This window comes from Nycticebus coucang, chromosome 2 (assembly GCF_027406575.1).
Source record: "Nycticebus coucang isolate mNycCou1 chromosome 2, mNycCou1.pri, whole genome shotgun sequence".
NCBI classification, from domain to species: Eukaryota; Metazoa; Chordata; class Mammalia; order Primates; family Lorisidae; genus Nycticebus; species Nycticebus coucang.
The window spans coordinates 123,986,062-124,011,279 of record NC_069781.1 but is presented as its reverse complement, the minus strand read 5'-3'; the positions used below and the strand labels follow the sequence as shown (position 1 = coordinate 124,011,279).

At 37.1% G+C, this 25,218-nt stretch overlaps 1 protein-coding gene across 7 annotated transcripts in view; it reads right to left on the bottom strand.

The window, feature by feature from the left end:
* The window catches only part of CHD2 (chromodomain helicase DNA binding protein 2), a 152,120-nt gene extending 132,146 nt beyond the window's left edge, over positions 1-19,974 (bottom strand). For 2 of the 7 annotated variants that reach the window (XM_053581761.1, XM_053581762.1), the window contains exons 1-6: positions 19,292-19,449; positions 17,550-17,609; positions 16,888-16,973; positions 11,508-13,239; positions 3,109-6,172; positions 2,632-2,764 (exon numbers count right to left, since the gene is read on the bottom strand). In XM_053581761.1, coding sequence (XP_053437736.1) covers positions 2,632-2,693 — 62 coding nt within the window. In that variant the 5' untranslated portion in view covers positions 2,694-2,764; positions 3,109-6,172; positions 11,508-13,239; ... (1 more) ...; positions 17,550-17,609; positions 19,292-19,449. The other 5 variants (XM_053581756.1, XM_053581755.1, XM_053581757.1 and 2 more) reach the window with 5 other exon arrangements.
* Positions 19,975-25,218: the final 5,244 nt, after the last annotated feature.

Genomic DNA, 25,218 nt, shown 5'->3' with positions numbered 1-25,218 from the left:
TCATTCCCAGCCCTTAAAAATAACTGCCAATGCTGATGGAAACTAAGATTTATCCGTATCTCAGGTTATCAGAATAAATCTGACTCAAAGGCAGACGATTTTGAGATAAATTTAATAAACTTTCAGTCCTTAAGCTTAAACTGCAAGCGTAGCGTCCTAGAACGCAGAATTCTGCACTCACAGTTCGGTTCTTCTCACCCATTTCCATATTTTCTGCTACTAAAGTTATTTTCAGCTGCAAGTTTAGATTTTCAAAATGGGTGGCATACGGTTTATAGACATACCCGTCAGTCACTAAACCTTTGTTTATAAATTTTACAAATACCACTTGTTTTTAAAAAGCACATTTTTGAAAGAAAAATTTTAATCTTCAAAAATCGTGATTGTTGACACATTAGATGTAAGCATTAACTTACGAAGAATACAGGAAATAGGCATACAAACTCATATATCTCTATTAAGTACTGCACCGTTTCCAAAAACAGTAAAATACCAAGAGTTTACCTAAAACTGCACTCATTCCTCCAAATCCTGAATTAATTCTTAGACCAAAAAGTTTACCTGACCTGCAAACTCCTCTCCGCTTCTGTGACTCTGGCTACAAAAATGACTTTTGCTGTTATTACCTAAACACTATTACTTTTGTGTTGTAAAACCTCCTGGTGGCATTAGGAACCAAGCAGTAGTCACACAGTCCCTATTCAGCTCACTAGAAATAACACTTATGTACATTAAAACACCACTAACATCCTTTAGCTTTACAATTTTAAAAGGAAATGATGTCATAATCACGTACATGTATTAACGCATGCAATTTAGAGTTAATAGCAACTTAAAAGTAACTTCATCTTCTCATCAAGTTGTCTCTCAAATATTTTTGGACATGCATCAGGTACATGTTTCAATGTATATCTGACAAAACATTTAAAAGTACAGTACATGCTTCTGGTTCAGCTGTAACCCCCTCTACCAATAAGCAAATGCATGACAACTTCCAAGTAGTTTTCCAGGTGACAGTAAAAATATTAAAAGAAAACATTGTTCTACTTTTTTTTAATTAGAAAGCATAATCTATCAGTGATGTTAACCACAAACCTGGCACTAGAAAACCAAAACCCATGTGAAACTATGCAAATGATACACTCAAGGGGATAACAATTTTAGTATTGAATCTTTAATACTTTCTAAAATACACCTGGGCTTTCTCATTTCTTCTAATTTTCATTACTTTCCAGAAAAATCAGTGTAGGCATGGTAGTGAAGTTTTCTGTCCTTAATATAATCTGGTATAATTACATGGGCAATTCAATTAAGACAGTAATCTAAACTGTGTGACACTTGAATTTGCAAAATATTGGTAACATTTTTAAAAGCAAGTCTCAATGTATTTTTAGCCTAATAAACAAAATGCAACATTTATAATAAACTATGCACAGCCCTTTAAAATTCACTAGTCTAATAAAAAATATATGTATGGAAAATTTTAACTAAATCAAAATTGGGGAGGAAAATTATATAACCACCACGTCCTTTTAACGTCATGATTTAAAATTTATAACAAATAAGAACACACCAAGAAATGCATTCATCTTATACTATACCTTTAAAAATTAATATACAGAGATCATACAACGAAAACATCCTAAAGGCTTTATTACTTAGTCACTAATAAGGTACTCCAAAGGAATGTGAAACAAATCATAATTTGAACAAACAGTAAATTTGTAAGCTTCAGAAGATAAAGCATTCCAGACGACTCTGTTGAAATACATCAATAAATTTGAAGCAGCTGCAAGTAAAACGTTAGGATAAAATCTATCTACCAACTAGAAAGCCCTGTCTTCAGCATATAAACTCAAACCTTAAAATATTTTAAATATAAAACATACAGTTCTAAATAAAATCACAGTAACAAACACAAAACAGAAGTATATTAACAGTATTCAGGGTTTCTGTGATTACAGGTTTGATTTCATAAATTCAGGAACTCTAACTATCAAGTAAAGGTTTTTGATAAATCATATTAAAATTTTCTAAAATGTCAAGTGTTATCTAAAGAAATAAGAGTCAAATAAAAACTTAAACTGAAAGGCATCAGTCAAAGTGTCCTTTTTGTGATTTCATCTTTAAATGTACATTTTTTCATTCATATAACTTTCTCAAATGTCTATTTACTATAATTTACTACTACAAGGCTCCTCTATGGCCCTCAGTTACAAGTTTGTATATCCTAGATTCTTCAAAGAAAAAAATTTGCCTTGTATGTAAAATGGTGCAATGCAGCAATGGCTAAACCGACAAGGTCATTTTTCTGCAGTACAAAAACCTAAAAACTGAAATTTACTGACAGAAAAAACTGTAGTTTACAGGAAAGGCCCCTTTGAATAAAGGTACCTTACCTTTTGACTGCTGTAAGAGGCCCTAAGTCACAACTCAACTTTCATAAATTGCTACCAAAAAATTAGGGTGTGGCATATTAGCAATCTCAAGGTCATGCTTTAAAAAACGAATTCAAATTAGAAAAATAGTTATAACAAAACAGACAGTAATCCATGTCTGTTAAGGTAAACAACTGTAAGCTGAGGTTTCCCCCAAAAAAAGACAAAAAGGAAGAAAGTTGATAGCTCATACCTCGATGCATTGCTGTGTAGCGAACTGTCCTCCTCTTGGCTTTTGTCCTTATTTCTCATCATCTTTTAATTCTTAAATATTAAGGGGGAGGGGGAATCTGTGATTGCTTTGAAGTCCTGTGCCCAGGTATTTACTGTCAAAAGTTGAAAGAAAGGTAAGGTCCCAGCTTCTAACGATGGTTTTTATTATCAGGAACAAAGTCCTGACGATGTTAACGATACTGTTAAAATGCAATAACAGAAAGCACCGAAAAACAAAATAATTCTATTTTTTCCTAAAAAGAAAAAAGACATAGCAGGATAAACCGAACTGAAAGCATCACTATCAATAAGGAAAGTTTCTCAAAGTAACACACTGGATACAAATAACAATCTCTGTATCTTATTGCGTCATCCAAGAATTTCTCATATTTACAGAAAACAAAGCAAACTTTAACATATAAATCTTTAAAATTATCACTAATGATCGTGAACTTACCTGATCCATGTAGTATGCCCAAAGCAGGAGTCCCATCTAGTAGTAGAAAAATATCAGATCCCAAATAATCAAAAATAAAGACAAAATCCTCCGTTAAAAAAACAAAAAATAAATAAAATAATCCTCAAATATGTTAACTCGTCAAAAAAATAAAGCAATAATTAATACCAAAACGGGTCAGAAAGAAAAAAAACCTCATTAGGAGAGCGCACAAAAATGGAGGTGCGCCATGGCTTCTAAGCTGGAAAAAACAACGACCTGGGCTCTCAGTACGGCTGCTTCTTTCCAACAAGGCACGAAAAGAAAGCTCCTAAAAGCTGCTTTTCTCCCTAAAAAAGGTTCGAATCGACCCCAGTAAGTCACTAGGAGAGGCAGGGGGCTGTGGGGGCCCCCTGAGGCTGCCAGAAAGTTAGGGAAAGTTGCGTAAAGTGAGGCAAAGGCAGGGAGCAGAGCGCGCTCTAAGGCACAGCCGCCATCTAGAGCCTCCTTCCCAGCTCTGAGAGCTCTGCCTTTGATTGACACTCTCTACATTTACCCCACAACTCAGGTGATGTACCATAGACCCACCCCTTCATCTCCACCAAAAAAAAAAAAAAAAAAATCCTCCATCCCAGGGAGCTGAGGACCCCCACCCCCACACCTCCCTGCCCCTCAAGACCACCCCAACAGGGGGAGGGGGAGGGCTTCTTAACCCCCTCTGGCTCAAACACCCTTTTTAAGCCAGACAGAAATGTAATTTGTTCCTTTTGTCTAAAGATCTGCTAAATATTTCAGTCCTTGAGCTAAAATAACTTCCTCCCTGGACAGGAAGTAGTGTTTTATCAAGCCATTTTGAAAAAGGGATAATTCTTAGAGAATTTAAAGCTCAGCTAAGTACTAATCTTTTTAAAAATTAACCCCCTCATGGGTAAAATGATTTCTAAGTAAAAGCAAAACCTTAATATCATAAATTAAATCCAAGTTTTGCCTTATTTATGATGCCTAAAAATCACCTAAACATAAGGTTTAAGGGGAAATTTCTCACCCCAACTGGAAGAAAGGGGTAAATTTTACAACTCAAGAGCGCCTCCCTAGTGTTCAGTTCCATTAGAGCAAAAGTTAATGAAATCAATTTTTACTCAAGAATTTCAAATTTTCTTTATACTTCCACAAAATTCTTTAACCCATTACATAACCTTAAAATTTCTCCCTGAAAAAACTCACAACCACAATATATTTAATCTCCACACTGATTCATGCAAAACAAAATCAAGGGTATGGACCAACCACAGGCACTTTCCAATCAAAAACCCAAGAAACTCCACCACCAAAACCAATTGGTCAACCCCAACATACCAACACATTCCTTATATTTCAAATCAAATGCTAAATATACACCCATTTTAACACATGGTAATAGGTCACATCTGAGGCAAACTACCAAAGTAATGTCACAGGGTAAATTCTCAATATCAAAACCATGAAATCCATAGAAACAAAATTACTAACTCCAAAAGCAATTATTCAGCATCTTCACCAAGCACCCCTTATAAACAAGTAAACTCATTCACCTGCCAAAAAAAAACGGATCAACTTTCCTTACTCAACATAATCTGCCAGAACTATCTCAACTTCCTTGAGGAAAGCCATTTTAGATTTATACCCAACAAAAACTATGTCCAATATAGGTACATATAAAACCATTAATCAAAACTGTTTCAATTCCATACTTTCTGAAGATAACTTTTGTACCAAAATCAAAATCCAACTTTGGGTTTATACAAAGACCAACCACATCAGTCAATGAGAACAAATACTATGGATCATGGTATGCGATCATGGATGTATGCCATAGTATTTGACATTAATCAGTGTGATTATATTAACTATTTCTAACAAAAAAAATTAACCTAAACTAGTCCTAGTTCTCTGTATAACAGGAACATACAATCAGTAATTCATTTGGTCTATCAAAAAATAACGCCTACCACCCTTTGTAATAGTTAATTGAAACTGGTATTACCAATAAACGAAAACCTGTAAATGCAACAATCTATGGCATGAAACAACTTATTTATTCTAAATTCCCAATTGTACAGAATAAGGAAAATACAAAATATTAATTCTATTTCAAATTTACACAAAATGTTATAGACATTATTGCCAACAAAATCTTAGGTCCTTTTGTGAATACCCCAAGAATACTTTCCTATAACCCCAACACTTCTAATGTTAACAGGGGACATCAGTTTATTTACATATTCAAATGAAATGTCTGCTGCAAGATGTTTTATTTATAACAAAAAGTACGAAGTAAAAGGGACCATTTCTATCAACACAAGTGATTCAGACAAATATACTGCATCACTTATCTTGAATTTGGGGGCAACAAGCATTTTTGTTCTAAAAGTTCATTAAAATCTCATCACAAAGATTCTATTATTACCGACTGATTATGCTGTTTTGCAAAGTGTTTCAAGCACAAACAAAGTAACATTTCAACCAAATGACCATCTCAAAGCACAAATTTCCACACAAAGAAAAATATAAATCATAGTCAACCAGGAAAAATATCTTTTAGTACACCATTTACATTTTACCAGCTTTATTCAGTACACTTTCCAATGGGCAACTGTAAAGGTCATAGTGTTATTAAAGCAATAACTGAACATTTAATGAAAGTTCTCTTTTAAAAAAAAAAAAGCCCAAACTTTAAAGTGTTATAAATTTTATTGAAGTTAACATTCCACAAGGTTGTACTCATACAAATTCACTGCAAAAAATTCCAGGCATATAAACTATTGTCTGTGTTAATGTGCCATCTTTCTTCTCCAAATGTCAAAAATGTGCTTGTTTTAACGATACAAAAAAAGTCTTTACAAGGTCAAATCCACTGTCCATTTGTGTTGAATAAGAAACCTATATCTTCATTCATTTCATGGAATCCATTAAAAGAACCCTGTCTTGGGTTGAATATTATCACAGGACTCTTGTATTAATCCATTTCCTCAATTCCCCATAGTGGACTGCCATCTTGATTTCTCAGTGGTAGGGTCCATTTGAGACTCTTCAAGCTGAGTGGGTACTTGATGAAAAAATTAAAAGAAAAAATGCTGTTGGAATTCTTAATCTTTCAAACAGAAAACATCACCCACCCTGAAGATATCCTACTATACATAAAGCTTTAATTTTGTAACAGCTTTCAACTATGAAATTGTATATTAAAAGTTGTATGCAACAGGCTTCCCCAGAGGCACACAACTTCTCAACTCCAGTAACAAAGGTCTTCTACTGTAACAGATACATTTGTATCCATAAAAAACTAGGTGAAGAGTCAAATTTTTATATTTCAGGTTATCAATTATACTGTGTACATAAAAAGTAAAAACAAATTAAAATTCAAAATTCCTAGAAAGCTAAATTACAGAAAACGCTGTGGATTCTAAAACTCAAACACAGAAAACTTTCCAAGCTTCTTCAAAGAAAACTAATTATAGAAAAGAATCTTAAGGGATTAAAAAAACAAAGCAGTGGATCATAGCAGTTTTCCATCCCAACAGATGCTAATTAATTGTTTAGATAAACGCATACAGACAATATAGATGGCACCATCTTTAGTTACATATCTAGAAAGATAAAATATGTAGCCACCAGAAAAAAAAAAATCGAAAGTGCAAAATATGTACCTGGCTTCTCTGATATTTGCCCCCAAATACTATCAGTTTTCAAATTATATACAATACTCCATTGCCAACATAGCAAATGTTCCTCATAGACAAATACATGTTACTTAAATAATTTGAATTAAAGAAGCGGAAAGCCAGGTGATTGTACCATTGATTATCCAAATTCATCAAGCCCAAACATAATTTAAATAAATAAAAGGGCCTTTCTGCTCATTAGGTAATTTCCTTGTCTTCTTAATTGACATATAATACAAAATTCCACTTAATAACCTACACTCAAGCCTCTGTAAGTTGACCACCCAAGGGACTATAACAAACTGGTCAACATACAGAAGTGGTTAACATAAGAAACTAAGCCTACCATACTGATAACATACATGTGATGCATGTCCAGTCTATGAAAATTAAATCACCTTAGGGAGGTGGTCAACTATAGAGGTTCTATAAAAACATTGATGTGAAGGGGTATCCCAGCATCAGTAATCAAAAGTAAGGTATTTCTCCTTAACTGATTTTGTAGATTTCTCCCCAGCTTTAAAAGGAGAACATTTTAAATAACTCGACTCATTCCCCGTATCAGTAAAGCGTCTTCCATTTGACTTGTTCATGCTTAAAATGAAGGGACCTGTACTTCTATATAGAAGTATAAAAATAAAATACCATCATTCTCCCAATTAATTGTAAACCAATTTCTTCTCAATTTCTATTGTTCCAATGAAAGGTCAAGCTCTAAAATTTAGAGTCTAAATGAAGTTGGTGAGGTAAATACTATTATGATGAACAACAACACTAAGAACTAATGCACTGGTATCAAATGACAATTATTTCAGTAGCTACAGGTGCAATTTATTCTATTCGATTATTTTAAATAATAAAGTCAGTGCTTTATATTCTTCTGCCACAAGACAGGAGATAAAATCTATGACATTACATAAAATTTCCTTCTAAAACCATTACTTAAATATCTATCAGAAAAGAAAATCTACCAACATTAACTCCACACTCAATAAAATGTAAAAATTTATCATGCTGTATCACAAACCACCATATATTCAAGATAGTAAAAAAGACAGAAAGAGAGAACCCTACATGAGAAAGCAGAGAACTCTTATGACATTAAAAACATTGTTGATTCTAAATAAAGCCAATCCACAGCCAAAATAAAGAATTCTGTTAATAAGCAGAAGTGGAAGTGCTCAGACAAGTGTGAAAGTGAGGGATTTAGGAATAATCCTATAGATTTCCAAATTCTTATAAAAATCAAGCTTGCAAATAAGCAAAGTTATGTTAAAAAATAAAGACATCAGGCAGAGTTCTTTCTGTGAGCCTGAATTATTTTCTTAGAAACATAATCCAAAGTTCTTCATCTGCGAAAAAGAAATAGTACCTACCTCTTGTGGCAGTAATGAGGATTAAATGAGTTAATACATTTATAACACACTGCCTTACTTATAGAAAGATCTCAATATAATGTTAACTACCAAATGATAGTACCTGGGGATCTACAAACTAATCATTCTCAATCAAAATAACTTATATTTCAAGAGTAAGACCATCTCTGAAGAACACATAGGGTCATAGGGTCATTTAAAGACTTTTGAGCGAAAGTAGTCTTGGGTTAAAAAGAAAATCAGAATCCTAAAGAAAAGTGGGGTTGGGTTTAGCTATCAAAACCTTACTCCACTTCCCTCTCCAGTAATTTCTGAATTACTACAGATATACTAAAGAGATGTTTTGATCTAGAATTCCATAATCAGACCTAGATCTTTTATGCATTTCTCACAGAGGTTAAGTTCATATGAATGGTTAGGAGAATTTTTTCACATTCACATTCATTACTACAATGAGTAACTGCTACCTTCTAAAATTCCCCAAAATTATATATCCAGAAGTTAAGAACATAAAACTGAGCATGGAGTTCTTTTTAAATTCTATGTCAGTAAATTTGTTCCAAAAACACTGGGACCTCATAAAATACACTGTTGAAATACAGGTAATTCATCATCTGGACTGGGCTTAACAAGGACTCCCCTAAACTAGTTTCCTTACCTCTATTTTTCAGCAAACTTTTCCATTTTAATACCAAAGAAAAATGTTGAGGGGCAAAGAACCATAAGGAAGAACAAATGATTTATTATTTTGTTTAATGGATGGCTCTAATAAATCTATTATTAATAGAATTTACATTTTAAAACTTAAACACTGATTTCAAAACCAAGGGGACAAATAGGTACAAAATCATGGCCTAATGCAAAAACTCTTTCTCGGCATGTAATGAAGATGACTCAATTTCAAATTTGTTGTCTTTAAATTTGAAAACATTTATGTAAGAAAGCCTTGATTAACTTCACATATTTTGTCTTCTTATAAAAATAGCTTGAAACTTCAATAGAATATATGCTAACAAGGTTCTTAATTAAGATGTGCATAAAACCTAAATATAAAATGAGCAAGGTCAATTACAACTACTCTGAGAAAGGTCATCTAAGTTTTTATAATCAAATCTTCCCAATTGTCCCTACTAATTTAAAACTTGACCATGTATTCAAGTTATGAGATTGAGAATTAAAGAAAAAAGGGATTCTTATCAATTTTTATTTTTACTCAATCAAAATTCGGCTTTCGGGCATATCTAAAATTTAACACGTTAAAAACTTATGTTTTGGGGGCGGCGGCTGTGGCTCAAAGGAGTAGGGGGCCAGCCCCATATGTCAGAGGTGGTGAGTTCAAACCCAGCCCCAGCCAAAAACTGCAAAAAAATAAAATCTTGTATTTTAATAATGAATTTCACATTTATAAAATAAATTATTTTTTGACCATCTACTATATGCCAGGCAACTAATCTCCTTAAAATGTGACCACAGCATTTGTTAAAATGACTTCATTTTAACATCCACTGATGTAGATTAATAATGTAAGTTCAGATTCAAAGAATGATGGGAAAATGGTGCATGTAATACTTTTCAAGTATTGCGAGTTTGGTATGATTTAAACAGAGTAATTTAACTTTTGGGTGCCAGGAAATGGGTTTTCTCAAAGTCCACTGCTGGCAATGGGCAGGCCAGGTAATAACTGGCACAAAGCATTAACCATACACCTTAATGAATGGTGAGGTGAATAACTTTGAAATAAAGTTTTAGAGAAATAAAAAAAAAAAAAAAATGTGACCACAGCTAATAACTATACTTTAAGGTTTTCATCTCTTCAAAAGAAAAAAAAGGTTTTCATCTCTAACCCTCACCATCCCTCTATCAAAAAACAAAAAATCCTTCTTTGCAGGCTCCAATACTATTTGTACAATGCAAGCTGAAGTATAAGCAAAAATTATCATCTAGATTCCCAAATGTATTCAGAAAGAATTATTTTTATGATATAACTATTATATCATAAAAGTTCTGATAATAGGGCAACACCCGTATGTAGTTCAGTAGGTAGGGTGCCGGTGCCGGCCACATAAACCGTAGCTGGCGGGTTCATACCTGGCCCAGGCCAGCTAAACAACAATTAACAACTGCAACAAAAAAATAGTAGGGCATTGCAGCGGACACCTGTAGTCCCAGCTACGTGTAAGGCTGAAGCAAGAGAATGGCTTAAGCTCAACAAGAGTTTGAGGTTGCTGTGATCTGTGACACCACTGTATTCTACCCAGGTGACAGCCTGAGACTCTTGTCTCAGAAAAAAAAAAAAAAAAGTTCTGATAATAAAAAGTAAATTCTTCCGGCTTGGTAACTATGTAGCTCAAGTGGCTAAGGTGCCAGGCACACACACCAGAGCTGGCGGGTTCGAATCTAGCCTGGGCCTGCCAAACAATGACCTACAACCAAAAAATGGCTGGGCGTTGTGGCAGGCGCCTGTAGTCCCAGCTACTCCAGAGGCTGAGGCAAGATAATCGCCTAAGCCCAGGAGTTGGGAGGTTGCTGTGAGCTGTGACGCCACACAGCACTCTACAGAGGGCAATAGCTTGAGGCTCTGACTCAAAAATTAAAATTTAAAAAAAAATTTTTTTAAAGTAAATTCTTTCAAAGAAATAAAAAGAAAAGTAAATTCTTTTTTGTGAATTCATTCTAATTCATTCATACAATCTTCCCACCAGCTCCTTCCCACTATTTCTCACGTTGGGAGCTAGAAAAACTATTCCACAGAGGTAATAACCATATCTTCTAATTTCAAAGCACAACCTCATTGTCAACCTGAAGAACTTTTTGTGAGCTTTCAAGTTTAAGGTAAGTTCAAAAGTAATTTAAGTAATTACAACACTGGAAATCATTAAAAAGCACATTCTATAACCAAAAGAGAATTCAAGGAGTTTTGAGTTCTAGATAAGTAAGGTAAAGTTGACGAAGGAAGCAGATGTAAGATCTAAAGCAAGCTATCCTGGCCACGTGGTACACAATTCTGCCAGTGTTGGGAAAGCAGCCACAAACAAGTGAAAGAACACAGATGTGTTGCAATAAAACTTTATTTACAAAAATAAGCAGTTTACCAACACCCAGATCTAAGAATGTTAAGCATGTCTTGCCTGAGTTTAATGAAGAAAGCAGAAAACTGGATGGACAAACTTAATGATCAAAGTTAATATAACCTCACCCAATCTAACCATGCTAATTTTCTTTTGTGTTGAGCTTTGCTAAATCCCTTTATACGTTTACAATCCTGACTCAATTACTCAAAATTTCTACAGCATTATTGAAAATATGAAAACAGATTAGGCATGCAAACTTGCGTGATACTTACTAAATCCTTCCACCAATGTCTATTATGTAGTACAGGTCCTTTAAAGGATTCAGTCTGGGGATTCACGTTTCTGCAGAGGACAAAAATAAAATTTTATATATAGAAAACAAAAATAGACTATTAGACAATATGACTTACCCAAATTTCATCAACTTGCAAAGATTACTACTAGACCAAGAGATACATGTATTTATGAGTAATATAGTCTTAAGGCTACAGACTCTAAGCATAAGACATAAAAGCTCTAGAGTACCTTCAATTTGGCTGTAAAAGAGGCTCACCTACAGAATGTTACCATAAGATCACAAGCTTAACTTTCAACCCCTAAGAACTCCAAAAGGATAGATATTTGGGGCTCCCTTAGAGGATGTGATGGGAAGCCAGAGTTAGAAACTGGCTGGTTAATAGAACCAACATCATCCCTTAACAGTACAGAATAGTTTCATCTCTGGTCTTTCATCTAATTTCAACCCTTCTAAAGGAAAGCTTCCATTACTCACCTATAAGGCCATTTTTATCACTTTAATATTACCATATTATTTTACACTATTACATACTTTGATCAACACTATTCTTGATGTTAGGAAGAAAACATTAGGCATCAATCCTTTCTGAAGTACTTGATAAAAATAATTGTATCCATTTCACTAGACTTAAATACCTCAAAACTAAACATAAAATGAGGTATGCTTTCCATACCTCAAGTATCTTCTGAATACAAGCACTTTTTTTTTTCCAGTCACTCCTGTTCCCAAATATATAATGATCACTTTAAAAAGTTGCTTGGGGCTGGGTGAGGTGGCTCACACCTGTAATCCTAGCACTCTGGGAAACCAAGGCAAGTGGATCACTTGAGCTCAGGGGTTCAAGACCTGCCTAAGCAAGATGGAGACCCTACCCTGTCTCTACTAAAAATAGAAAACTTAGCCAGGTGCTATGGCGGGTGCCTGTAGTCCCCAGCTATTTAGGAGGCTGAGGTTGCTGTGAGCTATGATGCCATAGCACTCCACCCAGGGTGACAGAGTAAGACACTGTCTCAAATTTAAAATAATAATAAGTTGTTTGAAAGTTCAATGTGAAAATGTAGCAACTTAAGGTTTTGGTTTTTTTTGTTTGTTTAATTTATTTTTTTGGTCAGGGCCAGGTTTGAACCCGCCACCTCCACCCTGCTCCTTTGAGCCACAGGTACCTCCCCGCAACTTAAGGTTTTTATAAGGCAAAACAGCAAAGTCTAAGTTTAGGATTTAAGTTACAACTAGTTAGCCAAATGATTTTGTAGGACTAGTTTTCAAATTATACAGCACCTCAATGTTTATCTTATTATAAAAATCTAAATCCCTTCAGACATTTTTGGCAAATCATAGTCAAGAAACATAGAAAAGATCTTCCAAATTTAATATCACCTTTTAAGAGAGAATTCCATGAATAAAGACAAATCTTAAATCAGTCAAGTAAAATAAACTGATTTAAACTCTAAGAAAGGAGCAGAATTGACTTAAGCAATCACAGTATAACAAACATCTAAAGGAAATCCTTCACACTGTTCTGATAACGTGCTTATACAAATAAGTTACCTACCTATACAAGAGTATGTGTCTCTGGGTTTCCACACCACCAAATACAGAAAGTGAATTTCATTTCTCAACACCATGAAAATTATTCACACCAATGTGATTTAGCGTAACAACGCCTTCCCCAAAATTGACAAAGTCTGAAACGCTACTTTGCCATCCTTAGAAAGAGGGGGAAGGCAGCAGGGTTCAGCTTGAGACTATGAAAGATGAATTTGCTATTTCCACCTACCCTTAATATTTTGCAGTATTACGGTTTCTGATTTACTAATTACAGATATAAATATGTTTATAATCATTATGGGTGTTGGTCCTTTTACAATATAAGGCAAGGACAGCTTGAGTCAAATATTATCATTGGCCTATTTGCACTATTCTCAAAATATTTGGTTTTGTCATCTTTTAAATTCCTTAAAACAATTTTAAAATTTAAAAACATGAAATGTAAGAAATCTTCTGCAAAAAAAATAGGGTAATTATAAAGTCATTAACATTTCTAAAAAATTAACAAACCTTACAGTTACAAAATACACAGCTTGGATAATATAAAATAATTAAGATTACTATGTAGCACACATTTATGATACAATTGCTTATTTGGGAAATACTCAATTTCAAGTATATGGCTTAGTTTCAAAAGGCAAAGAAGTATTTTCCAGTTCCATCGAGCATTATGTAACGTATATATCAAAATTTTTATATTATAGAAAATATGCTACTTAAACGTTAGGTTAATGATCAAGTCAAATATATTTATAACATAAGGATCAGAATATCCTTCAATTTAAATTGTAAAGGTTAATCATATTCAGAAGTAATATTCAATTTGAAAATAAAAGTTTGCACTGAATCATTCAATATGAAAGGGGACAGTAGTTGGCAAAAATGAGGATATTTATCTTTAAATTTAGAAATTTCTTAAAGAAATTAAGTAGATGACATTAGGCATGCAAACTATAATTGTTCATAACTGTGGCCAGCTGAAATATTACATAAAAATACATTCAATTTTATATTAGATATAATATTAGAAAAATCCACAAAAGGCTTTCATTGCAGAATGCTAAATCTTTATTGTTCCAAGACAATATTACCCTTTAACTGCTTTGCTAAGATCAATTTTTCAATGACTATATAATATTTATAAATACTCTGAAATACCTAAAAATCAATTTAGTATACTATCCTATTACAGGTCTTATGTTATTCCAATAGTTTAACTACAGAAATAACACCATGGTATTTACAATGCAAAAGTCACAAAGTTTGTGTATGTAACAGGATTATATACTCAATTATTTTTACCACACAATTGAGGAACTAAGAGAATGTTAATAGACAGGAAACTCTGAAAGCCTTCATACAAATTAGGAGATTTCACAGAGAATAAAATGTCAAGATTGCAGGGCTTATTATTTACATTACAAGCTGGGTCTCCTGATTACTAAATCATAGTTATACATTTTCCACTGATTAATGCGGAAGATAGAGATGTCCTCCAATTCTATTTTTCTCCTTTTCCATAAAGAATAAAATCTAAAAAAATTAAATTGGTTGCCTGTAGTCCAGATCTTTAAATAATCAAGAAACTATAAAAAATAAGTAAACAAACTTGAAAAAATATGGGCGGTGCCTGTGACTTAAGGAGTAGGGCGCAGGTCCCATATGCCGGAGGTAGCAGGTTCAAACCTAGCCCCGGCCAAAAACCAAAAAAAAAAAAAAAGAAAAAATATTTGTATCTGAAACTGCCTATTTCATATAACCTATACCCTGAATGTCAAGTAATAGTTCACAAAAGCCTGTGATTCTTTTTTTTTTTTTTTTTTTTTTTTTTGGCCAGGGCTGGGTTTGAACCCACCACCTCCAGCATATGGGGTGGGTGCCCTACTCTGTTGAGCCACAGGCACCACCAAAAGCCTGTGATTCTTTTATGGCTTCTTTGATGTATTTCTACAGTATGTAGTAATTTTTTAAACCGTTTTTATCAGAATTACAAATGTAATCCAAGCCAATCACCATGGTAATCAGATTTTTATGGTTCAAGAATTAGTCCAAAATGCTAAGTTAAATAGAATTATTTCAGTATTTGTCACAGCAAACGGTGGTAATTAATAATTCACTTTTCTTATAAAATATACTACTTGAAAACAATTAGTATCTACATTATCTACTATATTTATCTTCTTTAACATTATCTACCTATAATAGCTACTACAGACACATTTGTAATGTACCAGTGGCCATCAATTTTGTCCATTATACAAAACGGGTTCAAGCAGTAAACATCAAAATACTGAATATAAACGCTGTCATAAAGAACTAAGTATGTGCAAATATTTATAAAATATGCTATATTCTAATCCTATATATTGTTGGTGACAAAAAGCTGTATTCCATTAGACTTGGGGATTAACTTAGAGGTTACTGTATCATTTAAATTTTATTTTTAAATTACTGATACTATAGGAAAAGGATTTAAAATCTTCATTTAACATTTCTAACCTTCAGTTGTTCATTTTTTCCCTTTTTTACTGATCAAATTATACCTTAGACCATTAAAAATTTCATATTTGTACCTAAACTTACATAAGCATCACACAAGAAACCCAATTCTCAATTTCTAACAGTGACAAACCACATGAATGCCAATTTAATGTCATATAAAGTACATAGAGGAAACCTTAATCTTGGCATCTGCTAAAGAACCCTACAGTGAAAGATGTTTTGACTTTTTCTGTAAACGTCTTATCTTTAAAACACTATAGTTAATTAACATTTTTCTTTCCACACTACAATAAACACAAATTTGATGAAACTACAAAAAAAGATTAAGAGGAAAAGTTAAGCTGAAGAAAAGGCATTAAAAATATCCTTCTTCCCACCTATTTCAATCAATACAACTAGCCAACACAATAAAGATGCATTTTATTTTCCACATACATTTCAGAGACAAAAAACAAACTTGAGCCGTTATGTGGGAATTGTTAAAATTTCCCAAACATCCCATATTATATTACATAGTTCCTCTGGTCAGTCACTCCTAATGGCTTAACTTTAATTTCTAGATTCAATGTTGATTTATTAAGTAAAGATTTTTTCCTTAAAATATCAGTGGACTCTTTTTTCATTTATGTATCCAGTTTTATACATATGGTACATTAAGTATTATACATATGGCATACTAAGCCCAATACTTACTGTGCTTGAAAATTATTTCTACCTTTCGCATTTTAAAAATGATTTAGTAAGGTATAAATTAGAGGACTCTTTGGGTATATTACAATTTCCTAGAAAACAATTTACTTTTATACCTGTTTGAAAATAACTCATGAAAACCAGTAAAATGAGCTATTTTTACTCTATTAAGTAATAACTAAGATATGGAAGTGTCTATTTAGGTTTTGAAACGTAGTTCTTTTTAGAATCCTGTGACCAAGAAATGCAAAATTGTAAGCCACTTCTAAATGTAATCTGTATGATCAGAAAAATAGCTTAAAAATATATATACCAGACTGTAAAGACATAATTCTAGTGAGTGTACTGCCGATTTAATCACAATTCTAAAGCATGATTTTATTGAGAAGTACTAAATGTCTTCCTGCCTTGATATAAATTACATGCATGACTGTTTTAAAATCAAGTATTCTGATGTAAAGCAAGGGAATATAATGAGTTTTCCCTCGTCGTTTTTAGAGATAAAGAAACAGTCTACAGTTTGTTTTACTGACAAATTTTACTGATATTTTCCTACTTAAATGTTGATAGCTATTCTATTTCAGATGCTGGGTAAAAAAAAAAAAATTACTTACTTGCTTTACAAAATACACACATTCCTAAAGATTTCCTTTATCTTCGAGGTCACAACTGCCATGTCTCAGTCTTCAAAATGGAATACCTTTTGGTGAAAACAAGCAAATAATATTCAAAACAACTTAGTGATGAAACAATCAGCAAATGGATAAAAGTATTTTTAAACTTACTCACAGAAAAGAAATAACTAAAATCTATGCTATAAATAAAACCTGTTTATTCAAATATTCTTCCCTAAAACCTGTTAGTATGTATGAATAGCAAACCAGTTCAAATTTTCCAATACATTTCTTCAAATTTTTTACATGGCATATTTAAGAATTAAAAGAGGAAAAGATGTATCTTTGGCTCATGATTTTCCTCAAAATACAATCAATCTATACTTGCTCCCCAATTTGAACAAAGGCTTAAAGGACCTTCAGTATTTTAAACTATTGAAAGGGTACATTAAGTTACTATGGCTATACATAGAGGTTAAACCCTTCATTCACAATGAAAGAGTTTAATGTCTCTGTAAAAATTATCTCAGATATTTATTCATATTCGTAATCACTACCTTTTAAAAAATCATATGTATTTATTGTTTATTTGAAATATAAAGAGCAAAACAAAACCTAAGCTAATTTTCATGTCAAAGTAATAAAAATTTACCCAATCTTACCTCAAATAATTGCATTTTAGAGCCATCAGCAACCAAATTAGTTTTAATCTTGTAAGTCACCTTTAAAAAAAAAGATATTAATGTTTTAATTTTTAAACATATCTTGACCAATGGTTCAGTGAGATGAAATATTCCAAAAACGAAAATCTACGGGCAAATTTAAGAGATGGCTTATCAACACATAACCCGTATATTTATTTATCGTTGTATGTTTTCCTCATCTTTTGCTTATACTTGACAAATACCAAACATTAAGGTACCGGAATTAAAAGTATACACAGAAAATTCAAATCTTCAGACAGATTTAAGATTATGGTCTTGTTTTTATTTTCCCACTTTTCATGCCAGACAATAAACAAAAACAAAGAAAAAGTTCACCATTAACATCTGTTAACCTCTTAACGTCTGTTTACCACCTATAAATGCCTCTTACAACTGTAAGCAATTAAAAATTAACTCCTCCAGAAAAAATTAGTGAAGTTAAAATGGCCACTGGTTACTTTAAATTTTAAATCACAAGTTATGTGATCTCACTGAGATATTAGCTTTGTCTTTCAAGCAAGGCTAAAACTTGTATCTGTGACCTTTACTCAATTTCAAACCAGGATCTTGACTATTTTCAGTCTTTCTCCTCCCCCATTTATGAAGTAAAAAGCTCTTTAGAGATTAAACTGCTAGCAATTATTTTGCATCTCACAATTCAAAAGAGATTGTAAAGAACTAGGTTTAAAATATCCATTTAAAACCACATTCAGTGTTCAAAATTTTTAAAAACTTGGACTGGAAAAACCAAAATTGGTAAACAACAGATTCTGTAAAAATCAAGATATGCGCAACTGATGTAACATATACCACCACATGAAAGCTATTCGGAAAAAAAAAAATCAAACAATTTTACTGGGAATAATACCCTTAGGAATACAGTTGAATAAACCAGTATCTCCGATTTTAGATTTACTATGTAAGTCTGCTCAACAATATTTTTACATAAAACTGCACCTTTACAATACAAGAGCTTCGCAGAATGAAGATAAATATTTTCTAAAATACACAAAGGTTTGTGCGTTTCTAGTTCTTGAAACCGTTAAACTGAAAAATCACCCTCTAAACATTTTCCTAAAATAGAGACTATACCTAGAATTCTGCAAATCTGCTTTGAAACCTGTATTTTAAAAATACCGTTCTCTGTTTTAAGCACATCTAGATTTTTATACATGCAACAAATGCAACAAATATGGCTCCTCTCCATCGCCCATTACCGAGCAGTCCTACTTTAGTATTTACACTACGAGAAAGTAACTTCACGAGATGGGGTGTCAGAATATTCCTTTGCAAAAGGTTTTCCATCATGACTTGTGAGGACATACAATCTTCTTAAAAATGATAAAATGATGAACTTAACTTTTAAACACTAGAAACGGACCCAAGTACGTGCTAACATTCAGGTGTGAGAAGTTAACAGATAACGGCTACTTTTGACCTTTTTAAGGAGTAAAAAACTGTACTTAATCGTATTCAAATATCACGAGGTAAAACGATTTGGCGTAATTACTTGGTAAAATAAACTGTATTAACCAAACGTCATCATCTAGCATCGTAATTATCAAACCTATTTCCATTAAACAGCCTTGACGATACGCTGAACTTGACTTCGCAATTTCCCAAACACCAGAAGCACTCCTCCAACTTGCGTTTTTAAAAGACAATCTTAACGTCAGAAAGGTTTCATAAGCAGCAGGTACCTTCCACATTTGTGCACTGGAGCCGTTTCAAAGTCGGCTTTGAAAGAGTTAAAAGCCAACACCCAATAGGGAGGAAAAAAACAAGTTTTATTTTTGTTTAAACGTAGCCAGGGTTCCATTGTTCTTTTAAATTCGACCACAAAGATAAGTTCCCACCTCACCGGAAAGAGGTTAAAAAGCTCCTCCGTTGGAGAACCTGAAAGGGATTTTTTCCCCCTAAATATCAAAAATAACTCACCAAGACAGAAAGGGGCTCTCCTCGCGCGGTCCCCTTCGGGCTCCCGCCGGCGGTCACCCGCCGCCGCCCCTTTCCTGGCGGGTCCCAGTCCGCGCAGCGAGGCCGCCCCCCGCCCTCCTGCCGGCCGCGGGGTCTGCGGCAGGGCCCCGCGTGCCCCCCGCCCCGGAGCCCCGCCACCCGGGCCCACGGCGCCGAGGCGCATCCCGCCCGAGAAGGTCGGCCCGCGACCACGGAGGGGCTGTGTGGGGAGAGCCGGCCAGGGAGGCCAGGCCCGCCGCCCCCTCCTGCTCGCGCGCTCAAGGACATTTTGCTTTTCCTCCCAAGGACAAAGGACAATAAAAGGAGCCGGGGAGCCACTTACCGGGTCCGAGCGCGGCCGCCGGCACCTCCTGGTCACCCGAACCCGAGTCCGGGGCCGTAGCGCCTGCCCGAGCCAGGTCCAGGCGCCGGGGCCCCGGGGAGTCTCCGCAGCCGCTGCCGCAGCGGCGCTTTCGCCATCGTGGGCCCGGCGGCCCCGGGCGCCTCTGCTGCGGGCTCTCCCGCCGGCGCGCGGCCCGCCTCGCCTCTGCCGCGGCCGCCCCGCTCTCGCGGGCCTGCGGGGACCCCCGGGCGCAGCTCCCCGCCGGCCGCCGGGCCCTGTGGCCCCAGCAGAATCCCTGACAGCTCGGGGTGCTGCTGCCTCTCCGGCCATCTTGTGCCGTGTGTGTGTGGTGTCTCTCCCGTCTCCTCTCTCGGCTTTACTCCCTCCTCCTCCCCCCCTCCTCCGCCCCACACACCACACAACATGGCCTCTTCGCTGCGGCGGCGGCGGCGGCTGCGGCGGCGGCAGGAGCTCCACCGCGCTCCAGCTCCCATCCCCCACCTTCTCCGCCTCCCGCCCGCAGCCCTGGGTCCCACCGCGCACGCGCGCCACCGCCCGCCCGCCGCAGCCATTGGCTCCACTAGCTTCCTGCCATCCCTTCCCAGGAGCGGCCCCACGCACGCTAGCTGGAGTCTCCCTCCCGCCCAACAACAACTATTTCCATTCTATTGGCTAATTTTGATTCCACCCTTCCTCCTCTTCCGCGCAGATAGGCTGCCCTTACTGCCATTTACTGCCTGTAGGCGTTTCTGGCTGTCCTGAGAAGCACCGGGCTGCAATTGGCTGATGGTAGGACCTTTGGGTTGAAGCTGAGCCGTTGCTTTTCGCCCCGCAGTGCGGACCCCTACGAGCCATCTGGAGTGTTCTCTGTGCGGTCTAGGCCAGGCTGGGATCTTTACTACAAGGCCCTATAGATAATAGCGTCACCTTTAGAAGTTCTGGCTTCAATGTTTCTGAATTTAGATTTTGTCCTCTTTTTAAAAAAGAAAAGAATTGACAGGATGATGAGGAAACTGGTCTGCAAGGTTCATAGCCCTTGGTCATGCAGCCATACCCTCAAGATATTTTTTTCTATGTATCCAGGCAGTCCCCCAGGATCACAGAGTGAGGACCAAAGGTTTTAAGGCCAGCATAACCCCTAACCAAGTATCCAAATTGAGATGCTATTTATCTGAGGTTTTGTAAGCTGCCCCTTGCCCATTTATGGGAGACAGCCTATCAGTATGTACTGTATCCTGATGCCTTAAAGAATCAGTCTTCTATAATCCCAGTTGGCTGGATTCCACCCTTTAAGGCTGTGTTAGTTAAAGTAGTAGTATGAACAACCACGGCTTACCTGTCTGGCCTCCTTTCCAAGAATCGGGCAAAACGAGGTTCGTTTTCTTTCAGCCAATTTCTTTTTTTCATTATTATTATTATTACTTCTTCCTACTTCAGTCAGAAAGCAATTCTAGGCAGACCATAGGAAAAAATGAAAACCTAAATTTCTCTGTCATGGATGGAAAGAGAAAAAGAAGTAGCACTTGCCCAGTGCCAACATCTAGAAATCTTGCTTCTTTTGACCAGGCATTTGGAAAAGTGAAAGAAACACCAGATGCTTTCAGTTTTAATGGATTGAGGGGCTTAGGGGTGAGGGAAGCAGCTCCAGTTCTCTTGAGACCCTGCCCCTGGTTTAGTCAGAGAGGGTTAAATAATGTGGTGCCTAGGAGTTACAGAGAGTGCCCAAAAATGTAAACACATTTTAAGAAAGGAAAAAAACTATTAAAATTGTAATACTCAGCCCTGGCACGGTGGCTCACGCCTGTAATCCTAGCACTTGGGAGGACGAGGCCAGTGGAGTGCCTGAGCTCACAGGTTCAAGACCAACCTGAGCCAGAGCGAGACCTTGTCTCAAAAAATAGCTGGGCAGGCACCTGTAGTCCCAGCTACTTGGAAGGCTGAGGCAAGAGAATCTCTTAAGCCTGTGACGCCATGACACTCTACTAAGGGCAACATCATCAGCGACATAGTGAGACTTTGCCTCAAAAAAAAAAAAAAACATTGTAATACTCAATATGTACTAATAACAAAAGATGAATACAAGTCACATTTGAGAACCTCTTGTAATTTCAGAAGTCAAATGTGACTTGAGTATTGTAATTTTTTTTTTTGAGACAGTCTCAGTCACCCTAGGCTTGAGTGCCGTAGTGTCACAGCTCACAGCAACCTCAAACTCTTAGGCTCAAGTGATTTTCTTGCCTCAGCCTCCCCAGTAGCGCAGACTACGGGAGCCCACCACAACGCCTGACTATTTTTTTGTTGTAGTTGTTATTGTTTGACAGGCCTGGGCTAGGTTCTAACCTTCCAGCACCCATGTATGTGGCCGGCACCCTAACACTGAGCTATGGGCACTAAGCCAGTTGTTCTGGCCCTTTTTTAAAAGAAACAGTTGTTGATTAGAACAGGGCTAGGACTTTATCTCAAGTCTCCTGACATTTTATAGATGTTACTTTCCTCCTAAACAAGCTGTCCACCCTCCTTAGCAATATACATTTGAGCTCTTGGTGGGCATGCATGCAAAAATTTACTTCTTCAACCGAAACTAAATTTATTTCCAAGAGACACTCCCTCACACAATCTCACTTTGAACACTGTGAATATACAAAATAGACTGTTGACTCTGAAACAGTCCCATCCTGAAAACTTTCCTCACTGTCCTGGTGTGCTTTTACTATGCCATTGTTCAATCCCTTTTCCTTCCTTTTTTTCTCTCCTGGTACTGCCTGAAATCCTTCTATGATTCTGCTTTTCCTGACTCACCACCAAGTACTTCTGTGCAAGCCAAACAAGCCTGAACAGGCCTTTATTAAAAATAAAAATGGTGGGTGGCGCCTGTGGCTCAAGGAGTAGGGCGCCGGTCCCATATGCCGGAGGTGGCGGGTTCAAGCCCAGCCCTGGCCAAAAACCACAAAAAAATAAAATAAAATAAAAATGGTTGATAGCCGGGTGTTGTGGTGGGCGCCTGTAGTCCCAGCTACTGGGGAGGCTGAGGCAAAAGAATCACCTAAGCCCAGGAGCTGGAGGTTGCTGTGAGCTGTGATACCACGACACTCTACCAAGGGCAATAAAGTGAGACTCTGTCACTACAAAAAAAAATAAAATAAAAAAATAAAAATGATTGAAAAGCATAGAGTTAGCTGAGTAGGTGCCCAGTCAGGGGTCCTCAAACTACGGCCCACGGGCCACATGAGGCGGTATGATTGTATTTGTTCCCATTTTGTTTTTTTACTTCAAAATAAGATATGTGCAGTGTGCATAGGAATTTGTTCATAGTTTTCTTTTTAAACTATAGTCTGGCCCTCCAACAGTCTGAGGGACAGTGAACTGGCCCCCTGTTTAAAAAGTTTGAGAACCCCATTAAACGCTCATTGTGACTTAACTCAATTGATTACACAACACTCTAATAAGAAACAATGTTGGGCGGCGCCTGTGGCTCAGTGAGTAGGGCGCCAGCCCCATATGCCAAGGGTGGCGGGTTCAAAGCCAGCCCCGGCCAAACTGCAACCAAAAAATAGCCGGGCGTTGTGGCGGGCGCCTGTAGTCCCAGCTGCTCCGGAGGCTGAGGCAAGAGAATCGCGTAAGCCCAAGAGTTAAGAGGTTGCTGTGAGCCATGCGATGCCACGGCACTCTACCCGAGGGCGGTACAGTGAGACTCTGTCTCTACAAAAAAAAAAAAAGAAACAATGTTATCCCTCCCTGGGTGTTACCCTATTAGGAAACTGAGGCACCAGTTATGAGCACCAGTTAAGTAATTACCAGCTTAAGTAATTTGTCCAAGTTCACACTGGTAAGTACTGGAGCAAGGATTGAGCCTGGATAATCTCTCTTCAGACCTTTCTGCTTCTCCCAGTTTTCTTTACTATTCATTTGGATGTTCTGTTTTGTGAATCTTCCCACCTTTACAGCTCCTCCCTCCTCTGCTTCATTGAGGTGTTCCACCTTCAGAATCAGATGTCAGATCCAGTCTAACTGAATTCCCAAACCTGGGCCCTGCCCTATTGCTGTCAATCTCCTGGCAAGCCACCTGGGAGCCCTCTAGCTCTCTGGCTTTGCTCCCTCTTTAATCTTGGACCCCCTACAATTCAGCTGTGGGGACGACTCCTTTTTTTTCAAGATATTCCCTGAGTGGCTTACATAAAACAGCTTTCTTCTCCCAAGTTTACATCCCACAGAATGTCCTTTTTTTTTTTGAGACAGAGCCTCAAGCTGTCACCCTGGGTAGAGCACTGTGGCATCACAGCTCACAGAAATCTCCAACTCCTGGGCTCAAGAGATTCTCCTGCCTCCGCCTCCAGAGTAGCTGGGACTACAGGCACCCGCCACAATGCCCAGCTATTTTTTTTGTTTGTTTGTTTTTGGTTGCAGCCATCATTGTTGTTTGGTGAGCGGGAGCTGGATTTGAACCCGCCAGCTCAGGTGTATGTGGCTGGCGCCTTAGCCGCTTGAGCAACAGGCACCAAGCTGCACACAATGTCCTCTTTAGAGAAATCCCCCTATCTGCAACATGAAAACGTTGCTTCCGGTCACAAATGGCAGCCAGGATTTCTTTTTTTTTTTTTTTTTTGACACAGAGCCTCAATCTGTCGCCCTGGGTAGAGAGCAGTGGCATCACAGCTCACAGCAACCTCCAACTCCTGGGCTCAAGAGATTCTCCTGCCTCCGCCTCCCAAGTAGCTGGGACTATAGGCACCAACCACAATGCCCAGCTATTTTTTGGTTGCAGCCAGCATTGTTGTTTGGCGGGCCTGGACTGGATTCGAACCTGCTAGCTCAGGCGGATGTGGCTGGCGCCTTAGCCACTTGAGCCACAGGCGCCGAGCCTGCAGCTGGGATTTCTTTTGCCATCTCTATACCATGTCTTTAGCCATCCCTTCTTAAAGCAAGAAGATCTCAGTCCTAAATAAAAAGCACCTGACAGACTGCATCCTACTCCTGCCAGTTTCTTTTCACCCTCTAAGTCAGGCATCCTCAAACTGCGACCCGCGGGCCACATGAAGCAGTGTGAATTGTATTTGTTCCCGTTTTGTTTTTTACTTCAAAATAAGATATGTGCAGTGTGCATAGGAATTTGTTCATAGTTTTTTTTTTAAACTATAGTCCAGCCCTCCAACCGTCTGAGGGACAGTGAATTGGCCCCCTGTTTAAAAAGTTTGAGGACGCCTGCTCTAAGTGGTCTACCACGGAACCAAGAGGACATGCCTCCCTCTCCTGAGTCACACTGACTCCTGTTGCTGCTGTTTCTTTATGGAAAAAAATGAAAAGCTGAGCTCTTAGCCTTGGATCTCTCGT